We start from the raw sequence: 15,947 nt of genomic DNA, 5'->3' as shown, positions 1-15,947 counted from the left end.
TGCACAAGTGTGTGCGTGTTTCTGCAGGCATGCACACGTAAACACGTGTGTCTGCACATGCATATGTCTATACCTGTCTGTGCATATGTATGTCCGTGTGTGTGTTACATATGTATGCAGATGCACCTGTGTGTGTCTACAGATGTGCATGTGCGTATCATGTATGTGTGAGTACTTGTGCGGATGCCTCTAAACACACACCACAGAAAGTAAAAGTTCACGTGGGAAGTGGGATACGCAGTAGAGCCGGAGAATCACGAAAGGTTTTCTTCCTTTGTTTTTGGTTATTTTCAATTTTTTAAAGCCCCATAATAAAGGACTGTGGGGAGTCTAAGAAGAGCAAAGACAGTAATAGCTCCTAACCAGACTGAGAACAGCGGGAGAGCCTCCCGCCCAGAATACCCAGCTAATTTGGGAATTACTCATTACACAGAAGACCATGAATTGCAAAGAATGGTCTCTCCCGAGAACATACCTTCCCACCTCGCAAAGCCGCTAGGCATGCGGGCGGCTCCCTTCCCCTGTAGCCAGCAACAATTTATTAGATCAGAATTGATCTGCAGGAAATACTACAGACACCAGCCTGGGCCCATTACAGAAATACCAGACAATCCTAATTTTCCAAATCCAGGAGGGGACTGAAGACCCAAAGAATGAACTGGCAGGAGCAGAAACAAAACAAGATGGCGGGGAGTGAGCACTGATAAGGGCTGTAAATGCCATCAACATGCGTGAGCACTGCCTCATTCTCATCAACAATCCTCACTGCTGGATCATCCTGCAGAGAGACACCGGCAGGAGCCCCCTGGGCAAGCAGTCCCCACATGTGCCCCAGCACCTCACCTTGCACCACAGGGGCCCTAATGAGAGCATCCCACCACGAACAACCCAAGGAAGACACGTTTGTAGCCATGTAGAGATAGAAGGCATTGAGGCGCATGGTTAGGAGACATGCATGGCATACCACATGGCCCCCAGCAGCGCCCTAGCCCCCGAAATTCTGCCCAGGGAGAGGCCACATCACACCCCTCGTGCCATCACCAGGAAAGGCTCTAAACCAAGGGTGGTACACAGAAGAAGGTGAGGAGACACATGTTGGGGGTGTGGTGGCAGCACGCCTTTGGGGCTGCTTCCTTGACACAAGGGGTGTGTGCAATCTCGGCAATGGGATTTTCTGGGCCCTGAGTGGGTTGTGCTTTTAAGAACCTCAAAACTACATTATGAGGCTTTTCTTCCTGAAAAAGAGAGACAGAGAAAAATAGCAAGAGAGTGAAACAGCAAGTAAGACTGAGCATGAGCATGAGCATGAGCCACAGAAACGGGGCCAGCCCCTGCACAGGGCCAGCCACAGAGGAAGGAAAACAGGTGCGCACCCACAAGGACAGGGCGACAGAAGGAGAGATGGGAGTGGGACAGAGATGTCAACACATTCTAGCACAGTAGAAGAAGCCCAAAGCCACGCGCCCCACAGGGGACACCAGGAACAGCAAGCCCACCTGCCCGCAGAGCCCCAGAAGACTGGCAAATTGCAAGAATTAGGTGCCAGAGAAGGCAGAGGTTGGAAATGAGGTGGGAGACAGAGAGAGGTTGCAGGTCTGTGCAGGGAGCAGTCATACCCTCCCAGGGCCCCACATCTACCCCCAGCAGCCAGGCAGCCACCTGGTCTCTCTGCCCCAATTGGAGACACATTTATTCTCTGGAGAAAGAAACCCTGAGAGACTCCTGACTTGAAGACAGCAGAGGAGAGGCACGAAGCACAGATGTAAACTGGGGGAATTCACTAATTAATGGTGAAATTCCAAGCCCCTTCCTTGCCTGGTTCCCAGACCACTGGCAGCACCTTGGAGAACCCGGCTGGCGCCTCCAGACGTCAGCATCCAGAGATGCTGAATCTCAGAATCCCGCAACCAAAGCCTTTCCCCCAGGTAAGGAAAACACAGCGGGTGGCAGAAGGAGAGAACTAAATCCTCATTTAGCATATAAGGAAGTCAAAAGACAACCATCTAAAGTTAACAAAGCAAGAAAGAGCAGAATAACACATGCAGAAGTCTGGAGGTAAATCTCAGCACTGCAAGAATGACTAATGGTCGCTCCTGGGATGCAGGCTGTAGCTGCGGGGCAGAGGTCTGCTGCTCCTTCTTACAGGGCCTTTAGGGCCGTCTGACTTACTAAACTACGTGTATGGATATTTTTGATAAAAATAAAACTAGCAAAAGGAAGCGGAGGCAGGAACCGGGAGCCAGCAGCTGCCTAGTCCAGGGAGGCGAGACACAAAGGTCCGTCCCCTTTCTCGGCTCCTCCAGGAAGGCGGCCCAGGACTTGCTGCCCTGGCCCCTGGAACCAGGAGGGATGTGATGAAAGCTAGCTCAGCTACTGGTGCCCTTTCAACCAGCTGCTAAGCACAGAGGAGCACACACTCCCCCATGCCCACCCACAGAGGGGACAGCAGTGGAAACCTCCCAGGGAAACCGGGGTCGCAGGGACCTGGGCAGCCCCCTTCCCACACACAGGGCGTCCCGGAGAGGTGGCCTCTGCTGGCTCCCCCTGCCTCATCTCCTCTGCAGTTTGTGATTCCGGATAATGAACTGGAATCTGGGACAGACCCACTTCGATATGGAGGCTAGGGATTTCCCCACCACTGTCAAGACACCAGACACTTTATCAGGATCCAGGTCACAGCTAATTCCCTGCCTCATTGGGAAAGGTCTCAAAACCACAGGACCCTGAGGCAGATGCGTTCCGGGAAGGTCCCGGGGCGGATGGGGCTACTCATGAGTCCTCAGGCAGCAGACACCACACCGGGGAACCCCCTCACACTGCACTTGCTCTTTGGTTAATGATGGTAGTTTGCACTTCGTCAAGGATTCGCTCAATATATTAGGCAAATAGTGAAATGGATGTAACATGACACATCGTTATGTTAATTTGATAGCAGGTCCTCAATTCAGCATAACGCAAAGGTCGCACATTGAAATGACTGCTGACCCAGTTTATTTTTTCTTTGCAGCCTCAAAGAAAAATCCTTGAAATGACGTCAGTATAAGGGCTAACCTCTCAAACTCCGTCCCCCAACAGAACCCCCTACAGGCGCACACACGCGCACACACGTACGGCCAATCCCTGACGCCCCGCTCTGCCCAACTGGATGCAGAAAGAAGCCACTATGGGAGTCTTTTTTTTTTAATCGTTGTGAAATACAAGTAAGATAAAATTTACCACATTTACCACTTTCAAGTGTGCAGTTCAGTGGCATTAAGTACATCCACAGTGTGGTGCACCCATCACCACCATCCATTCCCAGAACTTTCTCCTCTTCCCAAACCAAAACTCTCCCCTTGAAACCCTCACTCCGCATCCCCCGTCCCCCAGCCCCTGGCTCCCACCCTTTTTCTCTCTGTCTCTGTGAGTCTGACTCCCCCAGGGCCTTGCAAAGCGGAGTCACACGGGATCTGTTCCCCTATGACGGGCACACTCCAGGGAGCAAGGGTCCTCCCGCCGGGCTGATGGAACTGTGTGTCAGAACTTCACTGCTGTTTACTTCTGTGAAGACTTGAATCACCCAAACAGGATCTCCACGTGACTTTTGCAATTCTATTCTGGTCTCTCAAGCAGTCTCCCCAGCAGTAGGGGCTGTCCCCGGAATCCGACGCCCTGCAGGGGGCCAGCAGGTCACCCCCACGGGCCACGTACAGAGGGCCTGGCACAAAGCAGCACCGACTGCACAGGGACTGGCCTGGGGCCGGATCCGGCTGGCTTTCCAGGTGGAGCCTGGTGCCCACACCCTGGCCCTGCTCTACCCACCTGAGCTCCTGCAAACCCGTTGCTCTGCCCCAAGTCTGCACACTGCGCTGCGCCCCATCGAAACTCCTCTGTACACTAGCCATTCAGAGACAAAAGAGGCAGCATGACCCAAGGGCAGGGGCCTCACCATCTCACTGAGGAGGCAAGACTTCCATACTGATGGCAGCTAAACCATCAAACAGCTGACAGGACAGCAAATGTGGGCTCACCACAGGTTGGTGCATTTGCGGGGGCTCCCAGAAAGAGGTGAGATTCGAAGGACAGGCAGACTGGGCTGGACATAGAGCATTCGAGGTCTGAAGGCAAAATTAGGGGACACAGAAGATGTGTTGGGACAGCAGGAAGCAGCCCCCTAACTGTAATAGGTGCTTTGAGGTGGGAGTCAAAGGGAAATACTGAAGAAGATGCGTTGAGGCAGGAGAGCGACCTTGAATGTGACACCAGAGTGGGACTTACCACACAGGTAATCTCCAAGGCGTTGGAGGGGAACAATGATGCCACAAAGGAGCACTGTAGGACAGCTGGTGCGGGGAGGGGTCCAGCCCAGAGAGGGAAGCGCAGCGGGAGAGGTTCCCCTAATCCAAGCATGACACTGGCGCTACGGGCGATCTGGAGGACCGCGGATGCGGACTGCAGTCCAGAACACGGGCAGAAGCCCTGGCTAACTACCTCCAGGGAACAAGACTCCTGGGGAGGAGGGGAGGGTATGGTAAGAAAGAGCAGAGGACGGAGGACTTGGTGGCCACCTTCCCGTCTAGCCACCGCCGGGAGCACAAGAAGCAATGGGGGGGGGGCAAAGAGACAAGAGAGGGGCAGTGGGGTGTCTCTGGAAGTCACGTGGATCTTCTCGAAACTTCGGTCTCACTTTTCTTCTCCTTTCCTTCCAGACTCCCTCCCTAGACTTGGCTGTTTTACTGCTTATTGACCAAGAAGCATTTAGTGCTCATTACAGGAAAATTCTATTACTAGACCTTTAGTGCTTCAGTGTTAGGTGCTATCTATATAAATCTAATTAATTAATTAATTAATAGCATCTTCCAGCCTCCTTCTAACCGGTGTACACAGGATTCCTGGGAAGGAAGTGCTCCCAATTCCATCTTGAGCTTTGCGTGTCCCCGGCTTCCAGGGAAGGCTGCACGTTTCCCAGGGGAGGAGCAACATGTTATTGGGATTGCTGAACTTTGCAGCCCACCCCCTGTGCCCTGCTCCACTCTTCATTCTGCACTGTGGGAGCAGTGTGCAGTTCTCCCGCACTGCCTGCCGCTGGGAGGCTAAGTCCGGTGCAGCAGGACAGTCCGGGAACACACCCGACTGATGCACCTGAGCAGTGCTCAGCAACACAGGGAGGCTTTGCCTAGCGCCTGGCTCTCCTGGGTGACTCAGAAATCTTGGAGATGGGAGCGGGGGGGTGGGGAATAGTGAAACCATGTATTGGGCCACCTCCAAACCCCACACCCACACAGCGGGACAGCATTAGAGCCAAGATGATGAGCTTGGCAGTAAAATAACCCCGGCCTCAAGTTCCAGTTCCAACATCTGCTGTGCAATCTTGGACAGGCTGCGTGCCCTCTCTGCATCTCGCTGCCCGGCAGAACAGTTGAAAGGACTTAAGAGCACAGCACCAGGTCAGTTAGCCAATCCTGGGGATACACAAGACAGAAATGGAACAGAGCAAGCCCGGATCTCTTCCTTCACACACTCAGACACATCTGCCTCACTCTCGTTCATGCCACAAACGTGTTCCGGGCACTAGGGATATAGCCACGAGCACACCAGCACCTCGTGGTATTGTCATTTTGGGGGAGAGGAGGTCGGATCAAGAATAAATGAATTACACAAATAAATAGATGAAATACATCATGTGTCAGATGGTGGCAAGTGCTCCAGAGAAACAAAACGAGAAAAAAAAGAAAGGAGGTCTGGCTGAATGGTAGGGGTGTGTTTTTAAATAGTGTGTTCAGGGAAGACCTCGCAGAGAAAGTGACACTGAATCAAGGCCAGAAGGAGGAGCTGGAAGAACATTCTAGACCGAGGGAGGAGGCTCTTAATTCCAAGACTCCGAATTCACCTGGTGGGGTGGGGAGTGCAGTGTTCCCTAGGGCCTCCAAATGGTATTATTATAGTGCTGAGCACACAGCAAGTGCCAAATAAAGACGTCCTGAAGGGTGATTTTTCAAGCTGCCATTTCCAAGAAGGTCCCAGTTGCTGATAATACAATATGGGCTGTTTAAACATTCCACACTCAACCCTGTCACGGTGCTGCCGCCGCCGCCAAGGCCCCCAACCCTGGGAGCCTCCTTGTAGCACACCTCATTATGAAACAGGTGAGTGGGGCTCCCGGGACCTTGCCTGTAATTAGGGCAGTATCTGAGCAAGGGCTATATTTATAACCCCCAGCCATCAGCAAGCCACTGAGACAAGGAGCGGGTCCCTGGGCAGCTCCTAGGCCAACATCTATATGTGAACTGATTACAACAATTAATTTAATAGGGATTCCTCCACACAAACAATGTATCATTTTATTAGGAAACTCTATAAATGTCAGTGGTGCAATTCATTTTTATTAATTTTCTAAAATGAAATTAGCAGTGGCTGTGGCAGCGGTACACAGAAGTTTCCTTGCCTTCTCGTTCAGCAGAGTATTGGTGTCATTAATTCCTTAGTACCAGGAGGCTGGTTTGTATGAACTCAGCAGTTAACTGCACCAATTAATTTCAATACTAGAGATGGGAGGGGGGAACCCCAAACTCAACTCAACAACTAATTTAGGAAGGTCCTTGAACAACCACAGCAACTTTTCCTCCTCCTGGGACAAGAAGCTTTCAAGTATAAACGCGGAATGGATATTATAATACTAATAGGAAACGTTCTGTCTTCACCCTCTGCCTTGAGGAAAGAAATTCATCCTTCCAAAGCCTGGAGAGATTTTGGCAGATGTCTCCTGAGGTTGCAGCCTCCAGCGGGCCCCGGGGACCCGCCCTCGCAGACAAGAGGAGTGGGGACATCGGCGGACATCCACACCGAGCCTCACAGCATGCAAAGAAAGCCAGATCACAAATACGGTCTCACTTGACCCTCGTGATGGCCCAGTGAGGGCAGGAGCATCGATGCCATTTCATACATGAAGAAAAACAGAGCGGCTTTTAATGAGGGGCAAAAATGACTTTCTAGAAGTCCCAAAGTGACTGAGGGGCAGGGCCAGGCCTCAAACCTGGATTTGCCGATATCTGATTCCCGCATTTCCTCTCAGCTGTGCGCATGCCCCTTTGTGCCTCGGGATGGGAAGTCTCCCAGCTCTATTTATACTCCAAAAAAGTCAAGTGAGTCAAGCATGACCGTGAGTGACATTCACTTCTCAACTGAAACCCAAACTCTGAAGGCTGAAACACAAGGCAAAATCCCTGCTTGAAATGTTCTACTGATCTGCAGTCAGAGGATGTTCTGAAACATAGCACGTGTCTGCGTATCTGAAATCAGATGTCTGGCCCAGGACGCATTCCAGAGAATCTCACTCTCCAGCTAAAGAGAAGCTCTTTCCTTCCACTTAGATTCAAGGAGTGTTTCGCTGAGGAATGAAGGGCGCACAGAGAAGTTGCAGGTTGCTCGAGGTGAGGGCACTGTTCGGAGTCAGGAAATAGTGCAGACACAGAAATCAGACAGACTTCCTCCCCCCACCCCCCACAGAAACCAGGGCAGCGGTTCTCAAAGTGAGGCCCCAGACTGGCTGCATGCCGTCACCTAGGAACCTGTTAGAAATACCAGGTGACCAGGCCCCACCCCAGAACCACTGAATCAGAGACTCTAGGGGTGGGGCCCCGGCGTGTGTATTTTAGCAAGTCCTCCAGTGGATCCTGGTGCCTGCTCAAGTTTGGGAATGTCTGCCCTGGAAGAAGATGCCCCCAGAAGAAAGGAGAGCTGAGTGTGCCAGGCTTTCCACAGCTGGAGACACGGCTGTGCTCACCAAATAGTAGACTGCGCCACCATTCACTCATGCACTCTGCCCCCGCCCATGCTCCATGGAAGAATGTCGTTCCTGGCCCCGTTCTTACTGGGTTTGGCCACAGGAATGGCTTTGGCTAATGGCTTTGTGAGCAGGTGCAACATAGGATGCCACATCCAGCAGGGATCCTCATTATGCCTACACGGATTGCTTTAGGCTTTTAAGCCCCTGCCATGCTCCATGACTATACGTCCCAGACTGTGGGTGCTTCCTCAGCCTGGGTCCTAGAACAAAAAGACACATGGAGCAGTTCGAAACCCAACCAAAGCCACAGTGAACCCACTGACCTGTGAGCAGGGGGGGGAGAAAGTCTGCTGTTCCAAGTCACTAAGTTTGGAGATTGTTTCTTAGAAAGCATGATTGCAGCAGAAGCTGACTAATGCAAACCACTTGATTTTATACCAAAGGAAATCACAGCCCCAGAAGGCTGAGGAGTTGAGAACATTCTGGAGAGGGATTCAAGCCAAAAGGTTAAAAAAAGAAAAAATGAGTGCCAACCTCTAGCCTGACCTGTGGAGATGTGAATCTCAGAACTAAACTTTCTCCTCAATATCCTCCGACCTCCTCCAAAATGGACATTTTTGTCCTCATCAAAATGATGCTAACCAATAAAAACTGAAGCCTAATAAAGTAATAGTTCCAAGTACCATCCAGAATGAGTAAACATTCTAGAGGATGAGACCCTCTCTCCTCCATGGCTCAGAAAGAGTAGAGGTCAAGGAACTGGCCAAGGAGGCAGAGGACACACCCCCGCCCCTTCCCCTGGAGAATTTGGTGCTTCCACCCCAAGTGAGACAGACCGAGCCTCCTGCCTCTGAAGTCACACCCACCGTCCGGTCACCGTGTGAGCCACACTCCAGCTGATGCGCATCACACAGACAAGTGTGTGCCCTGTCACCACTAATGGAAAGGTGGTGGCAATTGCTGGCCACGGATCTCCAAAGCTCTAAATTGCAACATACCAAAAATAAAACCAGAGGGCAGGGGAGGAAAAAGGAGGCTGCCTTTTCAATACACCCTAAGCCCCAACTTCACCATTGTTCACACAGCAGTATCTGTGCAGTAGAACACCAGGCGGCCACGTCTTCACCGATTCCCCGGCCCCGAGTGGTGAGGGAAGGGCCGGGTCTCAGGCAGGTGGTAGGTTCAAGCTCATTCACTGCATAATAAACTGCAATCCTAGCCCCTGCTTCTGATTTGGGAGATCTTCTCAGCACCACCAAGAATGACTCAACTTTCAGTTTGTAAAGCACGTTGAGATGAACATGGACAGTTAAAGTAGTTTCCCGTTTAAAGAGTGAGTTTCTAGAGAACACTGGTGGCAGGTGGGCACTTTCCCGAAATAAACCTCCCCTGATGTTCCCACCTCCCAAGGCTTTCAAAGCAGCCGGCTGGGGGACCCAGCCTTAAGCCATCCTGTTAAAAGTCCCAATTCATGTGATGGCAGCTACACTGTTTTTAAGCTGTCTGATTGTGGTCACGGCCATGGTCTTAGGTCAACTAATGAGACCTCAGTGTCGCACACTATCAAACGCAACATGGCATGTTCAACTTGCCCATAAATTGATTGGCCAAACCAGGTAATCAATGAAAATCAATCCATTTACCGTACATAGTTGAAAAGCTGCAAGATCTGGGACATTACCTTGTCTTAGGGGATGTGGTTAGCCATTCTTCGTGTTTCTCAAATGTTATTAAATAAGCTGCAATTTCCTGAAACAGAAGAATAAAAAAATAATAACAACAATTAGCTCACGTCGGCTCCTGAGAGGTAAGAAAGTTCTTGTTGCTTCCCAGCTGCCGCCTCCCTGGCAAGTCTGGACCCCCATCTCTGCTGGAAAATGCTTGACTTGGAGGGTGCTTCTATTTTGATTTTGTTAAGCCCTTTCCATTCAGCCTGCCATACAATAATAATCAAAGCACTGGATTTCAAAAGATGAGTCGGTGGCAAGGACAAAGCTATTTCTCTGTGGGAGGAAAACATCAGACACCATTTCAGATACTAAATGTCATTAATTTGAAGGAGGGACGAATACATGCCAACAACAGGTCTGCACTCATGCAAGGTCATCATTGGGAAGTTTCATCTGTCTTCTTCTGAAGCCGGACTCATCTTACATCATTGTCACGAGAGACGTCACATTCCCTCAGCCTGATTCCCACCCGCCCTGAGCCAAATCGCACAAAGATTAAAAAGAAAAGATAAAGCCATATTCCAGAGCAAGAGAGAGAGAGGTTAACCTTTCCTTCTACTGATAACTTAATCTATTGAGCGGCACTTCAGAAAGAAGAGCAATGTCAGCAGAGTTCAAGGCAAAGATGGAGAAAATGTGGGCACCTGAAGGTAAATTAAATATTTATAAACACAACAACATCACTGCAGATAGAATTACTGATTTATTAATAATTTCCATAAAAAGCCAGTGGGTGACATCAACATAAGTCATTGCTCCAGCTCTGGGGCATGATATGGCCCATTACTCCCAGCTCCAAACGGATCTGCTAACATGAAATTGGCAGGGATTGGGAGTTAAATTAAGGATGGACTAGTACACATTTCCCTTGATCTTGGTGATGATACAACACGGAGCTGCTGCCCTTGACTATCAAAACATGCAGAGAGGGGGCCTCCGTCTCAACTTTCTCTGCAGCTGAGGTTCCCAGAGGGCTCATGGTGAACAGCAGCCTATCCGCCCAGAGGCTCAAAGCCTTCCTCTGCAGTGAGCCTCCTCTGGGCCTGGACATAACGGAGCTGACACCTGTGACCAGAGACGCTAAACCTGCCCTTGAAGAAAAAGAGGAGACTCTCACCAAAACCAGGTTAGCAGAGCAGGTTAAAGTAGAAAACGCCACCCACACCATGCAGTCTGAAGGCCACAGGCTCAGGCGGAGATCAGGGTCTCTTATCATCATGGACATCAGCCACTACCACCAGGCAGCCAGTGACCAGTAACCCAGAGCCCGCACTGCCTCATTCTGGAAGCCCGCATCTTTCACCAAGAACCTGGTAAGCAGAAACCTGGGGCCCAAATTGCACAGGTTCCTGTCACTGAGTACAGCTAAAGAAGAGGATTGACCAGCACCCTGTTCTCTCTCATCCCTGAGCCTTTTCTGTTCCATACTCTATTTCTTCTCCTTAGAAAATGCCTTTCCTGAGGCCTCACCATAGCCAGACACCCCCTGCTTTGGCTGGCCCTCCTAACTATCCATGGTGGGGTCGGCTGCCCATCCTGCGTGCTCCCATGGCACCACACCATCCATTCCCTATGATTTATCACTTTGCATTCTAATTGCTTGTTTACTTGGATAGCATCCCCCACTGGATCACGAGCTCCTCGAGGGCAAGGAATATGTCATCACTGGTGTATCCCCAGGACCTAACAGTGTAGATGGATGGACAGGTGGGTAGAGGGGAGGGGCGGAGGAAGAGTGAGCATGAGAGAAACAAATGCACAGGTAGGAGTGAGTCCGTGTGTCCTTGTGCATGTGTTCTGAGGCTGTTGTGTGTTTGTATAGGTTTACTATTAGGTGAAGTCATAGGTTAAAAGCTGCGAAATGCAGCAGTTCCTAAAGGAAACCCTTACCAGTGCTTTAATGAACTCCACACCACTGTAGCAAGGTGATGTAGCATCACGGTTAAGAGCACAAGCTTCGGAAGCAAACAGACCTGGCTTGGGGTGCTGGCTCTGCCACTCATTAACTGTCTGATCTTGAGCACACTGCTCACCCTGTAGAAACCTCCATTTTCTATGAAACTGAGATAGGACTACCTCATGGGGCTCTTAAAAGGAGCAACAAGTCTTAATACTCTGACCGGCACATAGCAATGCCCCCCCACCTGGCCACAGCTAGCGCTACGCTCATTATGAGGTCCACATGATATGAGCTGCCATCTGGAGGCTCCTGATGAGGTAGCAGTTACCAAAATGGTGCAGCTCAGAAGCTGCCAGTGCTGCTGGACTTACCTCCATCCATCCCCACCTTCCATCCCTCTCCATCCCTGTCCCCCAGGCCCACAGCGAATGGTAACATCACAGGGACTGTTTAGAGTTAGTTGGAGTTGATCCTTCCATGTATCTATTGATGCCCATTTGGCTTCACAAAACATGGAGAGCAGGCTATGGTTGGAGTTGGGGAGTGGATAAACTGAGCCACTTATGTGTGTCAACCCATCTACCTGAATTTCAGAAAACCTGCCATCCAGAAAAATAGTCTGTGCCAACTGGAACCCCTCGGATCCACGTCCTTACCCAGGATCATGCTGAGAGCTAAGTGACCCCTGCTGGCCCAGAAGGTTGGGGGCACAGTACATCCCAGCCACCTCCAGACTGATCACAGTGTTCCGAAGACCCAGACACCCAAAGAAGATCTTCATGAACATCCCTCAGCCACTACTCAGCCCAACCCAGCAGGGCCCCCTACTCTTACTGTCCTTCAAAGAAACAAACCCCCTAGGCCACTTATTGCCTTCAATATTTACTCTACAAATATTTATTGAGCACCTATTGTGTGGCAGTCAGTGAACGAGACCACTTTGAAGCCCGCTCTTAAAGAACTCATGGTCAAGTAGGTGATAGACACAACATGATAGAGCAGCGTAAGCACCATTACAGGGTCACCTGCCCAGTCAAGTCTGTAGACACACCCAGTGGGTCATCCCAGGTCTACTGAGCTGTTGTATGAGCAAGCAAAGCCATAGGAAGTCACACTGATTTATGAGCCTAACCTTTGAGCACTGGCCACTGCTTCCTCCACCCCCAAGGTAACAATACTTCCCACACAATGCCCCTTGGTGGAGCACTCATCCCCACTTAAGAGCAGGCTTACTGAGCAAAGGAAACTGAATGCCCAGACCCAGGCACTTGCCTCTGTGGTGCTCAAGTTGCTTGCCTGGCTTCCAGCTGGACTAGGCATGTCTGAGTCACCTGTCCACTCCCAGGCCCATGCTACCCAGTCTACACAGCCCATTTCCCTGTTGCAGGTCTTGGTCTACCTCATCATCAGATGGGCAGACCATGGGCCAGACCTCCCCCTTTCCAAAGCTAAGGAATATATTGGGAAAATGCATGTGCACATGCCAAAGAACCAAACAGAATAATAGATACTAAATAGTGTAGAGCAAAGTAAGGACCATCAAAATTCAGCATAAGGAGAGTCAGCTGGGCCAGGAAAGGGGATGGCTTTTAGGGGAACAGAGACCTCATCATCTGAGTCATCATTACCATCATCACAATGGCTAACATTAGTAGAATAATGTCTAAGGCCAAGTACTGACCTAGGACTTGATGAGGGATAATCTCACTTAATCTTCATAGCAAACTATGAAGCAGGAACCATGCCCATTTTATGGGTGGGAAAACTGAGACACAGAGCAGTTAGGTAGCTTGCCCAAGGTCACATGGCTAGTCTCTGTGGAACTAGAACCCAAATCAATGTGGAATGGTTCCAGAGTCTACACTCTCCACTACTGTTCTGAATTTATGATGTGATCAGAAGGAGAAAAGGAAACCAGCATGTGGAGAGTAATGCTTTCTCCAGCACAGGTCTCCCCACTGACCCGGAGGTACTTCACTGCCCCACCACCTTTCGGGGGACCAAGGGAAGCCAGGCTGAGCATCCATCACTGGGATTCTCTCCTTCTAGCAGGATCAAGTTCATTTTTACCCAGAAGTGCTTCTATGATTCATGGGACCATCTATACTTCAGGGACAGAGAAAATCCCTTATATTCAGAAACCATTTACTTAAAATATCTTACAATGCAGAGACAAACAACAAACAAAAAGAGAGTTAGTCAAGCTGAAGAAGGGAAAGAGGTTTAAAAAAAAGATCTTCAGCCCAACTGTCTGGCCTTTCCCTCTTTCCCCAAAGCTCCACCAACCCAGGGCTCTGAGGAAGGCAAATGGAAAGAGATCTGGTCTACCTCATTTTTACAGAGCAGGAAACTAAGGCACAGAGAAGGGACTTACCCAAGGTCAGCATTTTTGGCTGACCCACGCTGGGAAGCAGGGCTCCTGACTCACAGTGCATGCATGATCTTGTTGGCTCTCAAACTCAAGTCTGGCCCAGGAAATTCATGGGATGCTCAAACAAGAAGAGAGCTTGCCCCAAAGAAGTGAAAACGGCAACTCAAACAAAATCATTTACGCAAATGTTCGCAGCAGCGTTATTCACAATCGCCAAAAGGTGGAAGCACCCCAATGTCCATCACAATATAGATGGATATAGGAAATGTACTATATCCACACAGCAGAAGAGGGTTCAGCCATAAAAAGGAATAAAGTTCTGATACATGGATAAACCTTGAAAACATGCCGAGTGAAAGAAGCCAGAAAACAAGGCCACATATTGTAGGATTCCATTGATAGGAAATGTCCAGAACAGGCAAATCCATAGAGATGGAAGGTAGATTGGTGGTTTCCAGGGGCTGGGGGAGGGGGAGACAATGGGGAGTGACTGCTGATGGGTATGTGGTTTCCTTTTGGGGGGATAAAATTGGAACTAAATCATGGTAAAAGTTACCCCGAATTGTGAATGTACTAAGTGCCACTAGTAATAAAAAAGAACAAGAAGAGAGGGTAGACATCCAGCTAGGTGTGACACTGGGGTGCAGAAAATGCCAGCCCCCCTGCCTGCAAAGTTGGACTTGAACCCAAAGAGCTACACCCCATGCCCACAGGCCTCCTCCAGCTCCCTGGCTCTCTTGGTATCTCTTTCTTCTTGGACCCTAAATACTGCAGGAATGCTGAGAAGAATGACCCGACTGTCAAGATGAAGGAATTCACTGCAGGCTCCAAAGCAAAGACTGTCCAGCTTGCAGATTTTAAATGTTCACTTTGTCCTTTGGACGTTCAAATAGAAAAACTGCCGCCAAGGTATCGTGTCTGTGTGTGGCAGGGGCTCTGGGAATGAAATGTAGTAGAGTCCCACAGGCCCCTGTATCTGCTTGGCACCAGGTTCGGTCCCTGCAGACGAGGGAGTTGGGTGGGCCCCTCCCCAAAGCACTGACCCAGCCCCATCCAGGAGGGCAGAGGGGGCAGGACCAAGGGGCAGCCCGGCTCCACGCTTGGCATCACTGCCTTGTTACACCCTGTGTCATCATGAATCTCCACCATCCAAAGGTATCACCACCTAATTGCCAGGTAAGGCTGGGCCTGTCTGCCCACCTCCCCAGCTGATGGGGTCTGATGGAGGACTACAAAGCCCCTTTTGGTGGCAAGCAAGCTGTGGTCATCCACAGTGGCTGCCCTGAGAGTGGCTCTTTCTGCCCCTTCCCACCTCAGCCCTACGCGCTGATTCTGCCCGTGTCACCTGCCTGGCCCTGTTCATTGCCCACCTCCTCCAGGGAGTCTTCCCTGCTGCCTCACTCCAGGGAACTCCAGCTTCCGTAACCTTCTCAGTAATGGTTGCACCACTCCTGGCCTCCCAACACACAGCACCCTCTGCTGCTAGCATTTCCGTGCCTGCTGGTTCTCCCCTCCTAGTTTTGCAGCATCTGGGGAAGGTCTGAGTCTCTGAGTCTTGACACTGTAGAGCCCCCAACAATTCTGCATCTGGAGATGACAGGGGACCTAGCAAGGAGGAATGAAAGAATGCCCAGTTCTCTTCTAAAGGACACCAACAGGGGCGCCTGGGTGGCTCAGTCATTAAGCATCTGCCTTCGGCTCAGGTCATGATCCCAGGGTCCTGGGATCGAGGCCCACATCGGGCTCCCTGCTCCGTGGGAAGCCTGCTTCTCCTTCTCCCACTCCCCCTGCTTGTGTTCCCTCTCTCACTGTCTCTCTCTCTGTCAAATAAATAAAATCTTTAAAGACCACCAACAGAAAGAGCCCACGTCTGAGCTGAGTCCTGCTGCAGGCTGGGGGTCGTGGAGGTGAACAGACAAGGGCGTGGTTGCCATCAAGGCTCTGTGCCCTGTGTGCAGAGGTGTTACGGTCTGCTCAACACCGCACATCCGAAAGGCGGCAGCCAGCCAGCCCCCAGAGCAGCCCTGTCGGGTAGGAACAGAATGTCAGCCACAAACGCGAGTAAGCCACAGGTGTGATTTTCAAATTTCTAGAAGCTATGCTTTCAAAAAAGTAAAAACAAACAGGAAAGATTGATTTTAATCATATATTTTGTCCATATATTTTATATTTTAACCCAGT

At 50.5% G+C, this 15,947-nt stretch overlaps 1 protein-coding gene across 11 annotated transcripts in view; it reads right to left on the bottom strand.

Annotated features, from left to right (window-relative positions):
• The window catches only part of CAMTA1 (calmodulin binding transcription activator 1), an 869,134-nt gene that overhangs the window by 566,677 nt on the left and 286,510 nt on the right, over window positions 1–15,947 (bottom strand). For all 11 annotated transcript variants that reach the window (XM_027625467.2, XM_027625476.2, XM_027625430.2 and 8 more), the window contains one exon: window positions 9,447–9,514. In XM_027625467.2, coding sequence (XP_027481268.1) covers window positions 9,447–9,514 — 68 coding nt within the window. The remainder of the gene's footprint in view (window positions 1–9,446; window positions 9,515–15,947) is intronic.

This window comes from Zalophus californianus, chromosome 4, assembly GCF_009762305.2.
Source record: "Zalophus californianus isolate mZalCal1 chromosome 4, mZalCal1.pri.v2, whole genome shotgun sequence".
NCBI classification, from domain to species: Eukaryota; Metazoa; Chordata; class Mammalia; order Carnivora; family Otariidae; genus Zalophus; species Zalophus californianus.
The sequence above is the reverse complement of the archived record's forward strand: the minus strand, read 5'-3'. Positions and strand labels throughout refer to the sequence as shown.